The following is a 21,633-nucleotide window of genomic DNA, read 5'->3' as shown; positions in this document are numbered from 1 at the left end:
AATTGCCTATTCACAGGATAGGCAATTGTCAAATCGCTGGGGGCTCCACCGATCGACGGAACGGGTGGCCCGGGTCCCCCATTCCTTCGCTCTGCTCAATCGCAGCAAGGAGGAACTTAAATGGAGTGGTGGTCAAGCATGCGCCCGCATTTTCATTCAATGTCTATGGGAATGACTAAAAACAGCAGAGTGCTGTACTCAGCTGTTTCTGTCATTCCCAAAGATTCAAAGGATCGGCAGTCAAGCATGTGTTCTCTCTATTCAATGTCCCCCTCACTGCGGTCGAGCAGTCCCCCTGTTTTCGTGATTCATGGGGGTCCCAGCGATTTCTAAAATTCCCTTCCATCTCGTGGATAAGTGATAATTGTCAATTCTGGAAATACACCTTTATTAAGAGCTAAACCGGATTATACCTTTAGATACGGAAGAGGAGTGCATATATGTGTAACCATACCGAATACAGCTGCAGCTTTCAAGCAAACATGTAATAAACAAGACCTCTCCCAACACAGAAACGTATCTATCCACAATTCATTTGTTGTTGGTGTATTCAATGACAGTATAGTCCCATTAAAGGGTTGTCTTAAAGACAGTGGTATATTGCTAGAATATTCCACCAATGTCCAATCAATAGGGGTCCACCCGTTGAAACCCCCGCAGATCACTAGATCGAAGTTGCAGCAGTGCTCGGAAAGTGCTGTGCCACTTTCATCTGCTGCCCACCTCACTCAGCTTATTCCAAGAGCCTACATCATCCACCGGTCAGACAATGGTGGCATATCCTAGCAATATGCCACAAATGTCTATGATGAGACAACCCCTTAAAGGGTATGTTCACACAGGGCGGATACGCTGCGTAAATGGTACACAGCGTATCAGTCCTGGAACTCGCAGTAAATTCCTCCTGAAAAATCACAACAAATTGTGGTGCAGTTTTTGGGGTAGAATCTCTCCCACATAAAGCAGTGTTTGGGGAAAAAAATAAAAAATTCTAATAATTAGCCCTCGGCGTTGTTATAGAGACACTGTTCTCCATGCAGGTCGGTCTCCTGTGAGGACGCTGCAGCACGTGACCACTTCAGCCTGTGATTGGCTGCAGCAGTCACATAGGAAGTAACATCCCAGGAGGCCACCTTGGACGGATAACAGAGGAAAGCGTCGCTATGACAACACCTGAGGGGAAAGTATTAACCTTTTTATTAATTTAAGAATTAATTTTTCTTTTTCTTATTTGCAATTTTTGCTGCGGAAAAGCTGCGATTCTGCCGCAGAGAATCGCAACACTTGCTATTTGTTGCAGGTTTTGTTTAATTCAATGTGGAAAACCCCGCAACAGCAGAGCAACGAATACGCAGCATAAATTAACATGCTGCGGATTAAAAAAAAAAACGCACCGCAGGTCAATTCATGATTGTATCCAAGTCACAATTATAGACAAACACAATCAAACTAAAATTGATAACACACAAACCGTTGCACTGTTCAGGTCTTAGGGTATGTGCACACACACTAATTACGTCCGTAATTGACGGACGTATTTCGGCCGCAAGTCCCGGACCGAACACAGTGCAAGGAGCCGGGCTCCTAGCATCATACTTATGTACGACGCTAGGAGTACCTGCCTTGCTGCAGGACAACTGTCCCGTAGTATAATCATGTTTACAGTACGGGACAGTTGTCCTGCAGCGAGGCAGGGACTTCTAGCATCGTACATAAGTATGATGCTAGGAGCCCGGCTCCTTGCACTGTGTTCGGTCCGGGACTTGCGGCCGAAATACGTCCGTCAATTACGGACGTAATTAGTGTGTGTGCACATACCCTTAGGGCTTATTCACAAACAGGTGTCAAATCGGCCGTGTAAAAACAGCCATTTTTCACGGCCGATTAGCATCCATGCGGGACCCAATTTCACAGATCCCTCACAGACTTGTCTATTGGGAGATCCATGAAAAAAACAGAGTCCGTTAAAAAACTGGCCGTGTGACTAGCTCCATAGAATTACATTGATAATGCAGCCGTGCGACTGCAGTGATACGGCCGATTATGCAGTTCGCGTGAATAGCGCCTTATGGAGTACATTAAGTAAAAATCCACAGTGCAGGGAGAAAAAGTGAACCCTTATGTTTAATGTATGAACCTTTGTATTATTGACCTCTCCAAGTGCTTCTTCGTAAAATGTGTTTTAATTAAGGAGAGGAGATTGAAAGCATGGGTTTCATAGGTGCGTTGCCCAACAAATCTGTTCCTCTCAAAAGATTGGTTGGTGTAAACCATGCCTCAATGCAAACAACTTTCAGCAGATCCCAGAAGACATGTTCTGGAGACATATGAAGCTGGAAAAGGCTACAACAGCATTACCAAAGACCTGGGTGTACATCAATCATGGTTAGACAAATTGTCTACAAGTGGAGAAAATGCAGGACTTTTGCTACTCTCCCTGGGAGTGGGCGTCCTGTTAAGATCACTCCAAAAGAACAACAGGCAATCCTGACAGAGGTGAGAAAGAACTAAGGGTAACGACCTACTAAAGACTCTACAAACCATCTGTTCATGTGTCCACTAGTTGTAAAATACTGAACAAGAACAAGGACACCACGAAGAAAGACATTGCTGTACAAAAAAAACCAAAAACATTGCAGCCAATCTCAAGTTTGCCCAAGACCACCTGGATGTTCACAATGCTTCTGGGAAACCGTTCAATGAGCAGAGAAGACAAAAATTTTACGCAACACTATGATTAGAGGAAAAACAACACTGCATACCTACACGAAAACCTCATGCCAACTGTGAAGAATGGTCAAGAGAGCATCACAGTTTGGGGCTGCTTTGCGGTCTCAGAGCCTGGACACGTTGCGATCATTGAGGAAACATTCAAAGTCGTATTAAAACATTTTACAGGAGAATATAAGAGCAGCAGTGCATAGTCCTGATCTTAACCCTATCAAGATGCTGTGGCAAGACCTGAAGACGGCTGTGCACACAAGGCATTCCAGAAATACTGATGAACTAAAACGCGTTTGTAGAAAGGACTGGTCCAAAATTCCTTCTCAACGTTGTACAAATCTTATTTGCAGCTATACAAAACATTTAGTGGAGGCGATTGTGAACCCTTGAATTTAATAACCTCTAGATCAGCCTTTAGCAACAAACTTTTTTTCTTCCTGAACGGTGGAGGTTTACTCAATGTGCTCCATAAAGACAAACAGCACAACGGTTTGTGTGTTATTAGTCGGTCTAGAATCGGGACTTCGATAATGATCTAACTAAACACAATAAGACCCCATTTTATTAGTAATCAATGCAGAATCCAGGGAATTCCACAGGGTTCACTTACTTGCAATTGTGAAAATCAATCAAGTATAGTAAAACGACACTTTACAAAGGGAGAGAGGGTTTAATTTGCCTACACAGCATACTACACAGGATTCTCTTACACACCTTCATGGCTATTGTACATATATGTACAATATACATACAGCAAAAAATGGTGCTGGACAACAACGGGGGAGATTTACGAAGCAAAATATGGCTGACTTCTGGCAAATTGCAGCAAAAAAATGTGGAGCACATGTGGCTTGTATGAAATTTATTGTGTTTTAGACACTTTTTGCTCCTTATTGCTAAGAGTTGTAAGATTTGTTAATGGCTTAAACCATTTTTTGTAAAAAACATTGATGTAAAGTACGCTAGCCACAAGGTGGTGAAAGGAAGAGAAAAATGTCAAATTTGGCGCATTTTGCTAGTCATACAGGGTGCGCCATTGTGCTAAATTTCACACAGCTCTTGCCTGTCTGGTCTAGTTTTATCTTGTCTTACATACGACGAGACTATAGCGCTAAATATAGACAGTCTTAGGCCTGATTCACATGAGCGCAAAAGGTACATAACAGCTCCGTGTCAGCCGCGTATGATGCGCAGCCGCCATCATTATGACACTATCTTTGTAAACAGAAAAGCACGTGGTGCATTTCTGTTTTCATTCATAGTTTTTACTGCTGTTGCGCAAATCACGCGCGTCACACGGATGTGCTTCCGTGTGCTGTGCGTGATTTTCACGCACCTATTGACTTCAATGGGTGTGTAAAGCGCGAAAACCGCACAAATATAGGACATGTCGTGAGTTTTACGCAGCGGACACGCTGCGTGAAAATCACGGACTGTCTGAACGGCCCCATTGACTAACATAGGTCCATGCGAGTCGCGTTGCACGGAAGTATTATACGTTCGTCTGAATAAGCCCTTAAAGTTAAGACAGCGTACACATATTTGGCATTACTTTGCACAGAAGAATTAGGATTCATTTCTGGGGTAAATACTATCTAAAACTAAATTACAACGGATTAAAAAAAATATATAGATTTTTTTTTTTCTATTTCTGACTTTCCCTATACAAGTCCTACAAAATAAAAAATATTAGCTCCAATTTGTGATAAAAATAAAAAAAGAAAGGCCCATGTGTCCTACAAAAAAAAGTTTAAAAAAATATTTGGGTAGACTAAAAAATAAAAATCAGCTCCAGAATGCAGAATTCCAAAATGTGAATTTTGCTATGGGCATCAAGCATTGCTCTGTAGTAACAAAGAAGCACATGTAATTCTGAATTTAGCTTTAGACCTGAACGGAGAAGAAAACATGTCGCTCAAAATCAGTACTTACAAAATGACTCAACATTTTATGCAGATTACTACTATGAAATCTTTACAGGTTACATTTTATTAGACATCCTTTAGTTCTAAACGCTGGGTACTGTATTTAATGTGGAAAACCTATTTTAAGCCACACATTTATATGTGAAAGTTTGGCCTAAGACATTTACAGACAGCATTGCACTCTGAATCTGTAGTTAGTAACCATGAATTCAAGCACGCACTTGTTTGGCATAGAGGAGTTATCCGAGATTTTAAAATTGACGACCTGTCCTTAGCGCTGCCGCCTCTTCATTGTTTACATAGGTTTATTTCCTGTTCCTAGCGGCTGCGCTAGGCATTGCAGCGCTGTTCCATTCACTTGAAGGAGACAGCGCTGCAATACCTTGCACGGCCTCTACAGGTACGAACAGCTTGGAACTTGACGTAAACAATGAAGAGGCTGCCCCGCGGCCACTTCAAACAGCTGATCATGAAGAGGATCAAGGGTCTGATCCCCACCAATCTAGTACTGATGGCCAATCCGAAGGATAAGCCATCAATTTTGAAATCCTGGATAACCCCTTAATAAAAGTATTTCATGGCACAGTGTAGTTAACATAATGAAACAAAAGCTACATGCAAAATTCTATATATAAAAAAAACAAACTAGGAGTCATTTTAAGACATTGTGTTATCCGTAACCTTCGGTGCAAATAAAAATATGGCTAGATTACTATTATTACTAACAAACAGTAAAAATAAGCTCTTTTTATATACAACTTAGAATTTGTAGAAGATGTTAGAAAAATGTAGAGGCTGAACACATAGCACCTTACTCGTGCCACATTCCGGCAAATTAAGAAACTAAAGATTTGGCAATTCAGTCTCTGTACGGATCTGGATCAGTGTTCCTTTTGGAATTATATTACACCGAAGACCATAGAAAGATACTGTTCATATGATACTTGTATCCAGCCGTCTTGGTCTGTGTCATGGCGCCGGAAAACATCAGTCAATTTCTGGGGGCGAAAAAGAAGCAGAATGCTAAATAATCCTTTACAACTAGTCCAAACAGGTTTGAGTCTCAAGGTTCTCATAATGGCAACGGCATAATCTCAATAAAATTTGCATATTTTTACAAGTTTCAGGCACAATGGGCATTCATTTTTAGGGGGTCAGAAAACCCCTTGAACATTTTTAGCTGCCTGATATAGAGCCCTAGATTATACATGGTATGGTAAGGCCTCTTTCACACGACAGTGAAAAACGGCCATGTGATGGCCGTCCTTTTAACAGCTTTCACATGGCCGTTTTCAGAACAATGATGTTCTATGGGTGCATTCACACGGCCGTTTTTTAACGGCCCGTGAATAATGGCCGTCAAAAAATAGGACATGTCCTATTTTTGGCCGTTTTAACGGCCTGACAGCCCCCATAGAAGTCAATGGATCCGTTTTTAACGGCTGTCAATGCATGTAACAACCGTTAAAAACGGATCTGTTACATGGGCATTGGCAAGGGAACTACTAGTTCCCTTGCTGGCTATCGTTGGCATACTCACGTTTGCGGCGCTTCTTCAGGTGTGGTCACTCGGGTTTGAAGGCGCCTCGATGACGTCACCGCCCCGTCGCGCTGCCTTGCCAGATCCTGTGCAGAAGAGTGACCACAAGTGAAGAAGAGGAGAGACGGCGCTGCTCTCGTGAGTATGTGGCACCATCTACAGGGAGGCTGGTGTGGCACCATCTACAGGGAGGCTGGTGTGGCACCATCTACAGGGAGGCTGGTGTGGCACCATCTACAGGGAGGCTGGTGTGGCACCATCTACAGGGAGGCTGGTGTGGCACCATCTACAGGGAGGCTGGTGTGGCACCATCTACAGGGAGGCTGGTGTGGCACCATCTACAGGGAGGCTGGTGTGGCACCATCTACAGGGAGGCTGGTGTGGCACCATCTACAGGGAGGCTGGTGTGGCACCATCTACAGGGAGGCTGGTGTGGCACCATCTACAGGGAGGCTGGTGTGGCACCATCTACAGGGAGGCTGGTGTGGCACCATCTACAGGGAGGCTGGTGTGGCACCATCTACAGGGAGGCTGGTGTGGCACCATCTACAGGGAGGCTGGTGTGGCACCATCTACAGGGAGGCTGGTGTGGCACCATCTACAGGGAGGCTGGTGTGGCACCATCTACAGGGAGGCTGGTGTGGCACCATCTACAGGGAGGCTGGTGTGGCACCATCTACAGGGAGGCTGGTGTGGCACCATCTACAGGGAGGCGCGTGTGGCGGCATCTACAGGGAGGCGCGTGTGGCGGCATCTACAGGGAGGCGCGTGTGGCATCTACAGGGGGGCGTGTGGCATCTACAGGGGGGCGTGTGGCATCTACAGGGGGCGTGTGGCATCTACAGGGGGCGTGTGGCATCTACAGGGGGCGTGTGGCATCTACAGGGGGCGTGTGGCATCTACAGGGGGCGTGTGGCATCTACAGGGGGCGTGTGGCATCTACAGGGGGCGTGTGGCATCTACAGGGGGCGTGTGGCATCTACAGGGGGCGTGTGGCATCTACAGGGGGCGTGTGGCATCTACAGGGGGCGTGTGGCATCTACAGGGGGCGTGTGGCATCTACAGGGGGCGTGTGGCATCTACAGGGGGCGTGTGGCATCTACAGGGGGCGTGTGGCATCTACAGGGGGCGTGTGGCATCTACAGGGGGCGTGTGGCATCTACAGGGGGCGTGTGGCATCTACAGGAGGCGTGTGGCATCATCTACAGGGAGGCGTGTGGCATCATCTACAGGGAGGCGTGTGGCATCATCTACAGGGAGGCGTGTGGCATCATCTACAGGGAGGCGTGTGGCATCATCTACAGGGAGGCGTGTGGCATCATCTACAGGGAGGCGTGTGGCATCATCTACAGGGAGGCGTGTGGCATCATCTACAGGGAGGCGTGTGGCATCATCTACAGGGAGGCGTGTGGCATCATCTACAGGGAGGCGTGTGGCATCATCTACAGGGAGGCGTGTGGCATCATCTACAGGGAGGCGTGTGGCATCATCTACAGGGAGGCGTGTGGCATCATCTACAGGGAGGCGTGTGGCATCATCTACAGGGAGGCGTGTGGCATCATCTACAGGGAGGCGTGTGGCATCATCTACAGGGAGGCGTGTGGCATCATCTACAGGGAGGCGTGTGGCATCATCTACAGGGAGGCGTGTGGCATCATCTACAGGGAGGCGTGTGGCATCATCTACAGGGAGGCGTGTGGCATCATCTACAGGGAGGCGTGTGGCATCATCTACAGGGAGGCGTGTGGCATCATCTACAGGGAGGCGTGTGGCATCATCTACAGGGAGGCGTGTGGCATCATCTACAGGGAGGCGTGTGGCATCATCTACAGGGAGGCGTGTGGCATCATCTACAGGGAGGCGTGTGGCATCATCTACAGGGAGGCGTGTGGCATCATCTACAGGGAGGCGTGTGGCATCATCTACAGGGAGGCGTGTGGCATCATCTACAGGGAGGCGTGTGGCATCATCTACAGGGAGGCGTGTGGCATCATCTACAGGGAGGCGTGTGGCATCATCTACAGGGAGGCGTGTGGCATCATCTACAGGGAGGCGTGTGGCATCATCTACAGGGAGGCGTGTGGCATCATCTACAGGGAGGCGTGTGGCATCATCTACAGGGAGGCGTGTGGCATCATCTACAGGGAGGCGTGTGGCATCATCTACAGGGAGGCGTGTGGCATCATCTACAGGGAGGCGTGTGGCATCATCTACAGGGAGGCGTGTGGCATCATCTACAGGGAGGCGTGTGGCATCATCTACAGGGAGGCGTGTGGCATCATCTACAGGGAGGCGTGTGGCATCATCTACAGGGAGGCGTGTGGCATCATCTACAGGGAGGCGTGTGGCATCATCTACAGGGAGGCGTGTGGCATCATCTACAGGGAGGCGTGTGGCATCATCTACAGGGAGGCGTGTGGCATCATCTACAGGGAGGCGTGTGGCATCATCTACAGGGAGGCGTGTGGCATCATCTACAGGGAGGCGTGTGGCATCATCTACAGGGAGGCGTGTGGCATCATCTACAGGGAGGCGTGTGGCATCATCTACAGGGAGGCGTGTGGCATCATCTACAGGGAGGCGTGTGGCATCATCTACAGGGAGGCGTGTGGCATCATCTACAGGGAGGCGTGTGGCATCATCTACAGGGAGGCGTGTGGCATCATCTACAGGGAGGCGTGTGGCATCATCTACAGGGAGGCGTGTGGCATCATCTACAGGGAGGCGTGTGGCATCATCTACAGGGAGGCGTGTGGCATCATCTACAGGGAGGCGTGTGGCATCATCTACAGGGAGGCGTGTGGCATCATCTACAGGGAGGCGTGTGGCATCATCTACAGGGAGGCGTGTGGCATCATCTACAGGGAGGCGTGTGGCATCATCTACAGGGAGGCGTGTGGCATCATCTACAGGGAGGCGTGTGGCATCATCTACAGGGAGGCGTGTGGCATCATCTACAGGGAGGCGTGTGGCATCATCTACAGGGAGGCGTGTGGCATCATCTACAGGGAGGCGTGTGGCATCATCTACAGGGAGGCGTGTGGCATCATCTACAGGGAGGCGTGTGGCATCATCTACAGGGAGGCGTGTGGCATCATCTACAGGGAGGCGTGTGGCATCATCTACAGGGAGGCGTGTGGCATCATCTACAGGGAGGCGTGTGGCATCATCTACAGGGAGGCGTGTGGCATCATCTACAGGGAGGCGTGTGGCATCATCTACAGGGAGGCGTGTGGCATCATCTACAGGGAGGCGTGTGGCATCATCTACAGGGAGGCGTGTGGCATCATCTACAGGGAGGCGTGTGGCATCATCTACAGGGAGGCGTGTGGCATCATCTACAGGGAGGCGTGTGGCATCATCTACAGGGAGGCGTGTGGCATCATCTACAGGGAGGCGTGTGGCATCATCTACAGGGAGGCGTGTGGCATCATCTACAGGGAGGCGTGTGGCATCATCTACAGGGAGGCGTGTGGCATCATCTACAGGGAGGCGTGTGGCATCATCTACAGGGAGGCGTGTGGCATCATCTACAGGGAGGCGTGTGGCATCATCTACAGGGAGGCGTGTGGCATCATCTACAGGGAGGCGTGTGGCATCATCTACAGGGAGGCGTGTGGCATCATCTACAGGGAGGCGTGTGGCATCATCTACAGGGAGGCGTGTGGCATCATCTACAGGGAGGCGTGTGGCATCATCTACAGGGAGGCGTGTGGCATCATCTACAGGGAGGCGTGTGGCATCATCTACAGGGAGGCGTGTGGCATCATCTACAGGGAGGCGTGTGGCATCATCTACAGGGAGGCGTGTGGCATCATCTACAGGGAGGCGTGTGGCATCATCTACAGGGAGGCGTGTGGCATCATCTACAGGGAGGCGTGTGGCATCATCTACAGGGAGGCGTGTGGCATCATCTACAGGGAGGCGTGTGGCATCATCTACAGGGAGGCGTGTGGCATCATCTACAGGGAGGCGTGTGGCATCATCTACAGGGAGGCGTGTGGCATCATCTACAGGGAGGCGTGTGGCATCATCTACAGGGAGGCGTGTGGCATCATCTACAGGGAGGCGTGTGGCATCATCTACAGGGAGGCGTGTGGCATCATCTACAGGGAGGCGTGTGGCATCATCTACAGGGAGGCGTGTGGCATCATCTACAGGGAGGCGTGTGGCATCATCTACAGGGAGGCGTGTGGCATCATCTACAGGGAGGCGTGTGGCATCATCTACAGGGAGGCGTGTGGCATCATCTACAGGGAGGCGTGTGGCATCATCTACAGGGAGGCGTGTGGCATCATCTACAGGGAGGCGTGTGGCATCATCTACAGGGAGGCGTGTGGCATCATCTACAGGGAGGCGTGTGGCATCATCTACAGGGAGGCGTGTGGCATCTACAGGGAGGCGTGTGGCATCTACAGGGAGGCGTGTGGCATCTACAGGGAGGCGTGTGGCATCTACAGGGAGGCGTGTGGCATCTACAGGGAGGCGTGTGGCATCTACAGGGAGGCGTGTGGCATCTACAGGGAGGCGTGTGGCATCTACAGGGAGGCGTGTGGCATCTACAGGGAGGCGTGTGGCATCTACAGGGAGGCGTGTGGCATCTACAGGGAGGCGTGTGGCATCATCTACAGGGGGCGTGTGGCATCATCTACAGGGGGCGTGTGGCATCATCTACAGGGGGCGTGTGGCATCATCTACAGGGGGCGTGTGGCATCATCTACAGGGGGCGTGTGGCATCATCTACAGGGGGCGTGTGGCATCATCTACAGGGAGGCGTGTGGCATCATCTACAGGGAGGCGTGTGGCATCATCTACAGGGAGGCGTGTGGCATCATCTACAGGGAGGCGTCTGGCATCATATACAGGGAGGTGTGTGGCATCATATACAGGGAGGTGTGTGGCATCATATACAGGGGGGCTGTGTGGCATCATATACAGGGAGGCTGTAAATAGTGTCTAGGTGAACATGTGACCTTCCTTTGGTTGTTTTCAGGGGGTTGGGACAAAAAAAGCCTGACCAATGAAATTCATCAGTTTTTTTAACGGCCATGAAAAACTGATGCAAAATGGATGTCAAACGGCCATTAAAAACGGACAGATGGACTTGAAATGGATGAAAATTTAGAGACAAACTGATGCAAAATGGCCATGAAAAACTGACAGTTGATCAGTTTTAAATGGACATTTTTTTTCACTGTCGTGTGAATAAGGCCTAAATATGGTATTGTTGCCCTGAAAAAGTGGTATCTAAAATAGGAGTAGCACCACAGTGGAGTAAACGCCACCTCTTACACAGATGTAAAGAGGATCGGTCACCAGTTCGCTAAACCCGAATTTCCTACCTCATGTCATAGGGGCGGTCACGCTGTTGCGGTCAGTGTAATTTGTATTTCAAATTAGTTTTTTTTGCTTTCAGAGTTATGAGCCATTTTTTGATTATTCTAATTAGGCTATACTAGCCAAAGGGGCGGTAACGCTGAGGATTCACTGGGGGCGGTGTCTGTATTGTTTGTAAGACACTGTCCTATAAGCAACAGGAAAGCTACAGCTCTAGAATAATGAGCAAAAAATTGAGTGCAAAGCACAATAGGACTGGATCCAACCGTCCAACAAAAGAGGGATGCAAGCAGCACATCCAACAGTGGAACTTTTATTCACCCATGCGATGTTTCAGCCCCTCAGAGCCTTTCTCAAGTATGCAACGTTTCAGCCCCCTCAGAAAATGCTCGAGGAAGGATCGGAGGGGCTGAAACGTTGCATGGGTGAATAAAAGTTCCACTGTTGGATGTGCTGCCTGAATCCCTCTTTTGTTGCTGTCCTATAAGAGTCATACAGCTTCTCCCCTTCCCTGCACAGCTTGATCCCGCGATAAATTGTAGAATATAAGTGTTCTTTAACTCACCTGCAAAACAATACAGCAGTGAATGAAGTCATCAAATGCAACTTGTCCTCTTCTCTGCCTGTCGAATTTTCTAATGAGGATATCATAAAACTGTTCCGTTAAACGATAACCTGCTCAAAAAATAACGAAAGAGGAGACAAACTAAATGGAGGTCTGTAATAAGTTTGGAATAAATCTAAACAAAAACAGCTGCAGTGTAAAAGCATGGGAGGGGGCAGCGCCATAGACTTTCCTTAGATAGGAGGAAGGTATAAAACAATCTCAGACGCACAACAGAAAATAACGACGCAAAATAGCAGGTAAGCTATAGTGAGAAGTGCACATCTGCCTTAAAGATTCTGATCGGACTACACACAGGTGGGATATTGGGCTTAGCACCAGTTAATAAATTCCCCCTTATTTAGGTTAAGACCGGCGTTTTTTATACATCAGTCTTAATCTGAAACACACGAGTAAGATGCGCCACATTTATTAAGAGGTGCATGTTTCTTAATAAATAAGGCACATCTCTGGCAGACTGCGCGCTAGAAAATAAAATAGAAACTGCTCATCTCTTGGGTATGACATAAAATCATAGTAAGCTTGTTGAGCCGCTGGTGGCCCCGCGCCACCCACAAAAAATTGGCAGAGGTGGCAGAGAGTGTTCAATAAATTCCACTCAATTTTTAGGTTTCAGATGCAGGTGTGCTACGAAATACTTTCAAAAAGTGTACGGATCATTAAAAAAAAAAAAAATATATATATATATACGGAAAGGTGTCCATGGGCAATAGAAATAAATGGGTCCGTAATTACGGGTGAATTCTACGGTCGTGCGCATGGGGACAGACTTCCTGCTACTAAGCTGGGGGAGACTGAGTATGTACAATAAAGATCTCTGCTGCCATCTTCATGCCGGATGTTATATTAGCAGCAGTATAAGGCCTCAAGCACACATCCGTTGCTATTTGTACGGCCGTAAATCACGGATAACGGACCAAATGAATATAAAGGCCGAGACTGAGCCGCGAAAAACGGACAGGAGTAAGACCTGCTCCATTGTTTTAACAGTTCCGAGCGTCCATTTCGAGAAAAGTAGAACTGTGCATGGCCCCATAGAAATGAACAGGTCAGTGTGCTATCCGCTAAACAAACAGATAGAACACTGAAGCATTTCACTGAAGTGTGCTTGAGGCCTTAGATGGATACCTATGTATTACAGAGGTAGAGGTAGAGGCTAGGAGAAGTGGTAGCAAAGTAAATCCTGTCACAGCTTTCTCCTCAGTGTCTGCTGCAGTCTCTGGGTGTATGTAGTAATCTACAGTTTTGATAATGATATTTAAAATAATGTTTAATTATATAAATTGTACTATTTATTCTACTGTCACTTTGTGACATTCCGAGAGTCATAACTTTTTATATTTCATCGCTGTAACTGTGTAAGGGCTTGTTTTTTTGTGGAACAATTTTTTTCTTTAGAACCATTTTCTGGAAAGGGAATGGAATACCAGAAATAATAGATTCCACTTAATCTGTAAGTCGTTATGCTTACGGCGATACCAAATATACACAGTTTCTTGTGTAAGTATTCAGCCCCCCTTGGTGTTTTTGTGAATGCATACATATTTACCCCCTTCGATATGAAACCCCTAAATAAAGTCTGGTCAAACCAATTTACCTCAGAAGTCACATTAATTGAATAAGTCCCCATGCGACATGAAAGTGTCACATGATCTGATGAGAAGGCCACACACTAAAACACACTGACCAGGCAAGGAGGGAATTAATCATCGATTCAACAAAGATACAACCATAACACTAAAAGGAGCTCCTAAGATCCAGAGCGGAGATGGAAGTATCTGTCCATAGGACATAGTACGTCATGGGGAGGTCTGACTTCCCGCATCTCAATGTACAGAAACGTCTCAGTGATGGCATGGGCACCGAAGCGGGTGACTGCTATACTATGCAGCAGACATCCTGTTGCAACGACTTGGATCGGAGATAACGGATCCGGCCGCTTAAACCCTTAGATGCCGCAGGAAATTGCAACCTTGGAATCTAAAAGCTATTTATAAGAGGGAAGAGGTCCCTTCCTTTGTTTCCCCGTCGCACGGTGCACAATCGCAGGGTGCCTAACAAAGGTCTCCAGGCCTGCCATGTCTCTATGCCTATTAGAAATAGAGACAGCATTATACCGACATGCAATAATGCTCTGGTATACGAAGTATACCAAAGCTTTATAGAAGCGATCAAAAGATCCCATTGTGAAGTCCCCTAGTGGGTATTTTCAAAAATACAATTTAGAAAAGTTAATTCAGAATAATTGGTTTTATTTTTGATAGGTTAAAGAAAATACATATATATGGTATCGCTGTGATCATAAATGACCCATTAAAACAAACTTAACATGTTATTTTAACCACACTTTGAATAACATAAAATAAAAAGACTGTGGAATTGCTTTTTTCCCCCATTCTTCATCTCCCCAAAAAATAATTAAAGTTAATCAATAATCTATATGTACCCCAAAATGGTTCTATTAAAAAAATATATGACTCGTCCTTCAAAAAAACAAAAAAAAAAAAACAGGCCCTGACACAGCCACATCGACAAAAAAATAAAAGAAAGTTATGGCTCTTGGAATGCAGGGACACAAATTTTTTCTTTCATGAAATTTGCTATTATTGTGCAAAAAAAGTAAAACATACCTATAGATGTATTTGGTATCACTGTAATCGTACCGATCCACAGAATAAAAAAAGGTAACATCTTATTTATGCTGCACAGTGAACAGCGTCAAATTAAAAACGCCGTGGAATTTTTCCCCCCATCGCCCCCACAAAAAAAAGCGAATAAAAATGAATCAATATGTACCCCATAAATGGTTCTAATAAAAAAAAAATTATATATATTACTCGTCCCACAAAAAGCAAGCCTTCATACAGTTACATGGACTGAAAAACGAACAAAAAAAAACAAACCCTATGGTTTGCAAAATGTGACAATGAAAAACATAAGAAAACACAGAGTTCACCAAACAGCATGTGGAAGATTCCCCAAACTCATGGAAGAAGGTTCTCTTGTAAGATGAAATGTAACTTTTTGGTCATCATGGGAAACGCTACCCATCAACCCAAGAACACCATTCCCACAGTGAAGCATGGTGGGGGCAGCATCATGCTGTGGGGATGTTTTTGGCCCTGTTCACATGGGAGTTTTTTGCAGGCAGGAATTTGGAGTCAGATTTTGTACGGATTGCGCTCTTTTTCCAGTGTTTTTTGTGGCATTTTTTTATCCACGGCCATTAAATCAAGTGCAAGGACAGCAGGCGAAAATTATTCAGGAACCAGCACCTGCCTCACATTTTCTGCCTAAGCCTAGGTCAAAGGCGGAAACCGTGACAAGAAAAAACATGCCGCTTTTTTTTTTTTCTGCAAACGGCCTAAAGCCGCCCGGGTAGAAAAAAAAAAAAAAAAGGTTTCTGCCTCCCATTGAAATCAGCGATTTTGACCGCTTTTTGGTGCTGAATCAACGCCAAAAAACTGAACTGACCCTTACAATGTCAGGGCTAGAGACTGGTCAGAAATGAAGGAAAGATGGATGGCAATAAATACGGGGCAATTCTTGAGGAAAACCGGTTTCAGTCTGCTAGAGATTGGAGACTGGGACGGAGATTCCAGCAGGAAAAAAATAAGACCCCAAACATACTGCTAAAGCTACACTGGAGGGGTTTAAGGGGAAAAACTTAAATGTATTGGAATGGCCTAGTCAAAGCTCAGACCCCAATCCAATTGAGAATCTGAGGCATGACCTGAAGACTGCTGTACACCAACGCAACACATCTAACTGGAAGGAGTATCAGCAGTTTTGTCTGGAATGATGGGCATAAATCCCAGTGTCTAGATGTGGTAAGCTAATAGAGACATACCCCAAAAGACTTATATCTGTAATTGCAGCAAAAGGTGGCTCCACACAGTATTGACTTTCAGGGGTGAATAGTCATGCATAATAAAGTTTTCTGGTTTTCGCCTTAATTTTTGTATGTCACAGTAAATATTTTGAACCTTCAGAATGGCAGACACGTTGTGTAAATCAAATGGTACAAACCTCCCAAAATCGAATTTTATTCGATGCTGTAATGCTACAAAACAGGAAAACCGCCAGGGTCGGTGAACACTTCCGCAATGCGCTGTATATAGTTTTTTTCTATGTTTTACTACTTTTGCACAGTAATAACAAATTTCATGGAAAAAAAATAGTTTATATATTGCTGAATTAAATAAAGGGATGGTCTTTTCAAAGAGTTGTTCTTCTGGAGTGGTTTTACTGTATGTGTATCTTTTATTTTAACACTTTTGCAAAATAAATCCAATTTTAATGTAAAAAAATGGTTTTAGTTTATTTTTATTGTGAACACTTATTTTTTGATTAACTTTTTTAAACTGCACATAATTATTTTTTCAGTCCCCCAAGCTGACGTCACATTGCAATCTTCTGATCGCTTCTATACTGCTTTGGTATAGTCCGTATACCAGAGCATTATTGCTGGTAAGTGTAAAACGGACAGGCAATCCATTAGGCTGTATTTAAGGGGTTAAACTTCGAGATCAGAGTTATCCCCGACCCTGGCCATTGCAGCGGCATGTCAGTTGTATAGCACAGATGGCACCCACTGTTGACGGCATGCGCACCGTTTCAATGTAAAATGTTAGCTCTAATGCCCCAAGCGCTCTGCTGCTGCCGTGTGTAGGGCAGGGGGTAGACAGGCTGCATGTAGGAGCAGATGATTGAGGACAGTATTGAGCCTGGCATAATATGGGGAGCATATCCAGGACCCTCAGTTTATTAGTATAAGGAATAGAACTATGGGCTGGGGGACAGGGTGCAGTGATCCGGAGCGTGGGAGATCATAACTGGTAGTGCCTGCCCATCTTGGAGCATATGAAAAGCCTGACAGTTACACAAATTAAATATGGCAGGACCCATTTACGCCAGTTTTTTTTGCACAAATTGAGCCAGGATAAAGCAAACTTAGTTTAATAAATCTCCCCTATTGACAAAGTATTATTTCTGCTATAAACAACTCACCGTACAGGGATGTTCATGTAATAAAATTTAAGTAGAAAAAAAAAACCTACATGTCAGACCTACATGTATATGTACACTTACATAATACAGTGAGCCATACACATGCAGAACACTGGTATACTTTGGAAATTAATAAGCAATGCGCATATTTTTGCACTGCATTAAAATAAAATAGAAGTCATGTAGTTCTTCCAGAGCCATAATACCTTCTATAACCAGCATTACAAATAGCATGTATGTTAGATACTACCCGCATTAGCCATATCTCCCAGTGGTTGCAGGATAATGTGAGGCTCCTGCACTGGAAAAAATATAAGGCATTCTGCACACGGGACAGAAATCCTACGGATTTCCTGTGCGGGTCCACAGCAAATTACAGTTCCAGCCATGTTGATGAGATTTGAACAAATCTTAATATGCTGCGAACATTTTCCGCACGGAAATCAGAACATGCTGTGGACTTAAAATTTAGCATGATGCTCAATTTGTTACAAATTCACAGCGGATTTCACCCTTTTCAACATAGAAGAGGTGAAATCTGCGATGAATCCACACTAAAATCTGCACGTAATAAGTGCATTTTTTTGAGAAAAAAAAAGAAATCCACCATGTGTGGGTACCCAAAGAGTTCCACTTTTAGGGCTCATGCACGTGGTAGTATTTGCCTCCAATTTTACTGGGAGGTGCACACATTTTTTTTTCTAAATAACTCCATGTGAATACATCATAAAAAGAAAAAAAAATGTGAGAACTGTGCCTTACAGAGACACCCCGTGTCTAGGGGTCCATAATACGGACTTGCAGCCAATCTATGTGTTGCCGTACTGGATCTGCGCCAGCAGCAAAGCAGTTTTGCTATGTATGTGAGCCTTTAATGTTGTAATGTACCCAACCATTATATGATTTGTATCCTGCATTTATCACTAGTCCATATCTAATTTGCAGTTTTCCCTGAACTCAGCTCTGCAAGGGGACGAGACTAGCTGCTATGATGTTGCCCATACACAGCACACATAGAAGGCGTTGCGCGCGTGCGCACAAACACACGCACACACACACATTATATAGCTGTAGTGAGCAATGTTACTGCACTGGGGTGAGACAGAACACTTACTAGAAGCAGCAGGGTCTGTGTGTGAATCTCTGTCTTTCTGCAGCAGCTCCTCCCTCCTAATCCCCTCTCCATAGACTTCTATTGCCTACTCCTGCCCTCTCCATAGACTTCTATTGGCATGAGTTGTAACCTGATCGCTCAGTGAAGCTGAAAATCAGTTTCAACTTAAGACAAATTTTAGCAGTGAATGAAGAGTGACTGATCAAAGCATGACATGGGGGGGGGGGGGCTGATAAAATGGAGAAAGGCATTTTTCTGTAATAAGATATTTTAAGTTTCTTGTTTTTGCTTAGGCCCCATGCACACGACTGTGCCCGTAATTACAGGCATGGCTGGCGACTGCCGCGGACATCCGTCCGTATTTGCGGACCGTGCTCCCATTATAAAGTATGGGAGCACGGTCTGTAAAATAAAAAAAATAGGACAGGTCCTATTTCTTTTTCGGTAAGTTTCTACGGCACGGACACCATCCCGTATATATACGGGAAAGAGTCAGTCGGCCATAGAAATTAATGGGTCTGTAATTACGGGCGATTTTACGGTCGTGTGCATGGGGCCTTATACCATTGATTTATGGAAAGTTTGTTAAAACAAAAATGACTCTATAAAAGATAAAACTTACCAAAACCTGTTAAGGCTTGCTTTAATTCATTCTTGTCAATCAGCCCAGAATTATCTCGGTCATAGGTTCGAAATATATTCTGCCAATCAGTGATATACTTCCATACCCCAGTAAACTCGGCAAAGTTCACACCGCCTTTGGATTCCCTGTCAAACATAGCTGGAACATACAAGGAAAGGACATTAGCATATAATGTACACAATATCACAATGTGGAGGATATAAATTAGGACTGGGGAAAATCCCAAGAGCCATCATCCAATACGCTTACAAATTGCAGATGGTACATAGAGGTTTTCCGGTTTTTGAAAATAGATTTTTATCATTGAATAATAGAACATTCTGCAGCATTCAAATAATCCTTGTATGGCTCTGTTCACATTAGCATCATCATTTCCATTTTTACAGGAGCCATGACGTATAGGTCATCATCAGTTATGAAGGATCCATTTTAATCTCCATTGACTAATGGATCAGTCATGTTTTGTTTTTTTGCTGGATACAATACTGCAGCATGCTACACTATTCTGACCATCAAAAAGCAACGGAAGCCTGACGGAAAAGAGCTAACGGAGATGTGAACAGAACCTTTTTCAATTTCGCACCATTTAAGGGGTTACGTGGGGAGTGAAAAGTATTAGCAGTACGTGAGTACACTGCTAATATACATTCCGGTCCCCTGTTGTGCCGATTATGAGATTTTAATTCACTTTTATAGAACTTGCGGGGGACCCTACAGTCTATATGGGTTGACACAAAGTTCGCAAACACTATGGCCCAGATTCACTAAGACTGGCGTTTCATACTAGAGTAAGCTGCGTAAAATTAGTCACATCTTGGGATGACTGCGCGCTACAAAGTAAAATCTACGACAGCAACAAGCTGGCGTCGATTTCTGCCAATTTCTGACTAACAATAGTAAAAAAAATTGGATGGTCCCACCCCCTTTCGCTAAGCCATTGCGCAAAACAGGTGTGCGCCAAGATTTTCAACGCTTTTCTGCAACTAAAGTGGTGTAAACCTTTCCAGAAATTCCCCCTATAGTACCAACGCAAGAACTAGAACATACTCCTTCTTGTATTGGCAGACAAAGTATAATTTTCCTTTACAGGATTGAAAACCTCCAAATTACCATTTCATTTAATGACACCTTTCCAAACCGGAGTTACACCACCCTTTTATATTAGAAATTATCGGAATCTTGATGGTTTCTTGGCTTAAGAACAGTTGACTCAAGAGCCTGAAAAACCTGATTGTGTTATGTTAACCATGGGAATGTATTACTATTAATTGATCCGTCTGCTCCTCCCGATTGCTGGGAAGTCTATATTGGAGAAAAGAGGATGATGGTAAGAATATAATGGATTTGTAAACGTCAACTTACAGATAATTGCACCGACAGTGACAGGGTTAAACGGCGTCCATGTACCTGAAATGAGAAGCAAGAGTTTATTATTCATACAGTACTTGATGTAGAAGTAAATAAATATAGTAAATGATGGATATAGTAGTGGTTTATATATCCATTTAGTGTTGCCAAGCCATTGCGAACCACTAGACCAGGCTATGGTTTTAACACTTCATCATTTCGTTTACAAGACAGGCAGACCTAATATTGTATCTACACTTTAACTGCTTGTTTCTGTTTCCAGCAACTTTTTTTTTTTTTTAGAAAATGCTAAATGCAGTGAGACCAGCGACATTTTCCTGGTCGTTATTTCTTCAAATGTAATGGATTTTTATCATAGAGGAGATCTAACCCTTTTCCTGCCAAGAACATATTATATATATATTTACAGCTCCCATTTCAGCCTATGTTGAGGAGGAGAGGGGTGCTGGCAGTGTGCAGGGAGAGGAGTGATCCTCCTCCTGTCCCTGTATGACTGTAGATGACCCCAAGGGGAGAGGTAACATTAACTTTTCTTCATACTTTCCCTTTTATGGGGAAGGGTCATTTGTTTTTCAGAAAAGGAGTGAGAAGATGAGCAGTAGCTCATCAGATTACCCCTCTGCACCTAAATAGGCAGTTTACTGGCTCCACAACCCGGACGTTTAACAACGTCCGGATCGCAGCATCAAATAAGTTGCACCACACACAAATATCAATAAAGCTTGTTCATTTTAAACTGCCCCTATCCTGTCCGTACCCGATCTTTGGCGATACCCGTTACACGCTACAATCATAGCGATACGGATTATCACTAGGGGAGAATTTCATTGCATTGTGCAACCCTACATTGTATGTCCATCTTAAATGGTGTCACATGAAGAATCAACAAGAACACCCTGTGGTCAGAGTCTGAAATACAATTTTAAATCATTTACTACAGAATAGGCTCCTATACATAGAAGTGGTCATAGAAGACGTGTGCCAGGGACTTGTGGCTCTCAGTATTTAATGCCCAGCCGACCATCTATTTATTTTTATAAATAGCTCTTTGAAGTCCATATTCAGGGTGGTCAACCCACTTTGAGGGAAAAAAATAAAAAATAACTGCTTGCTGAAAATATCCTTTTAATACGAAATTTTGTGCAATTTGCTATAAGTCTAAATTCAGCCAGATATGGTCATGTGGGTCATTAGACATTTTACATATCTAAATTCACATTATTTTATAATCCATTTAAATTTCTCCCTGCACTTTTGTTTATCTGTAAGTTTATGCGCAAATAACAGTTTGATTTATTTAACCCCTAATGACCAACCCTGAAAAGGCCTTAACGACCAGCTAATTTC

General features: G+C 45.0%; 1 protein-coding gene across 2 annotated transcripts in view; it reads right to left on the bottom strand.

The window, feature by feature from the left end:
- Window positions 1-4,701: 4,701 nt before the first annotated feature.
- Window positions 4,702-21,633, bottom strand: part of PDCD6 (programmed cell death 6) — a 35,210-nt gene continuing 18,278 nt past the window's right edge. The window contains exons 3-6 of one of the 2 annotated variants that reach the window (XM_075826828.1): window positions 20,281-20,325; window positions 18,898-19,056; window positions 12,092-12,204; window positions 4,702-5,647 (exon numbers count right to left, since the gene is read on the bottom strand). In XM_075826828.1, coding sequence (XP_075682943.1) covers window positions 5,549-5,647; window positions 12,092-12,204; window positions 18,898-19,056; window positions 20,281-20,325 — 416 coding nt within the window. In that variant the 3' untranslated portion in view covers window positions 4,702-5,548. The remainder of the gene's footprint in view (window positions 5,648-12,091; window positions 12,205-18,897; window positions 19,057-20,280; window positions 20,326-21,633) is intronic. The other variant, XM_075826829.1, reaches the window with a different exon arrangement.

Source organism: Rhinoderma darwinii, chromosome 5, assembly GCF_050947455.1.
Source record: "Rhinoderma darwinii isolate aRhiDar2 chromosome 5, aRhiDar2.hap1, whole genome shotgun sequence".
Lineage (NCBI taxonomy): Eukaryota > Metazoa > Chordata > Amphibia > Anura > Rhinodermatidae > Rhinoderma > Rhinoderma darwinii.
Note: the sequence above shows the minus strand (reverse complement) of the source record. Positions and strands in the feature narration are given on the sequence as shown.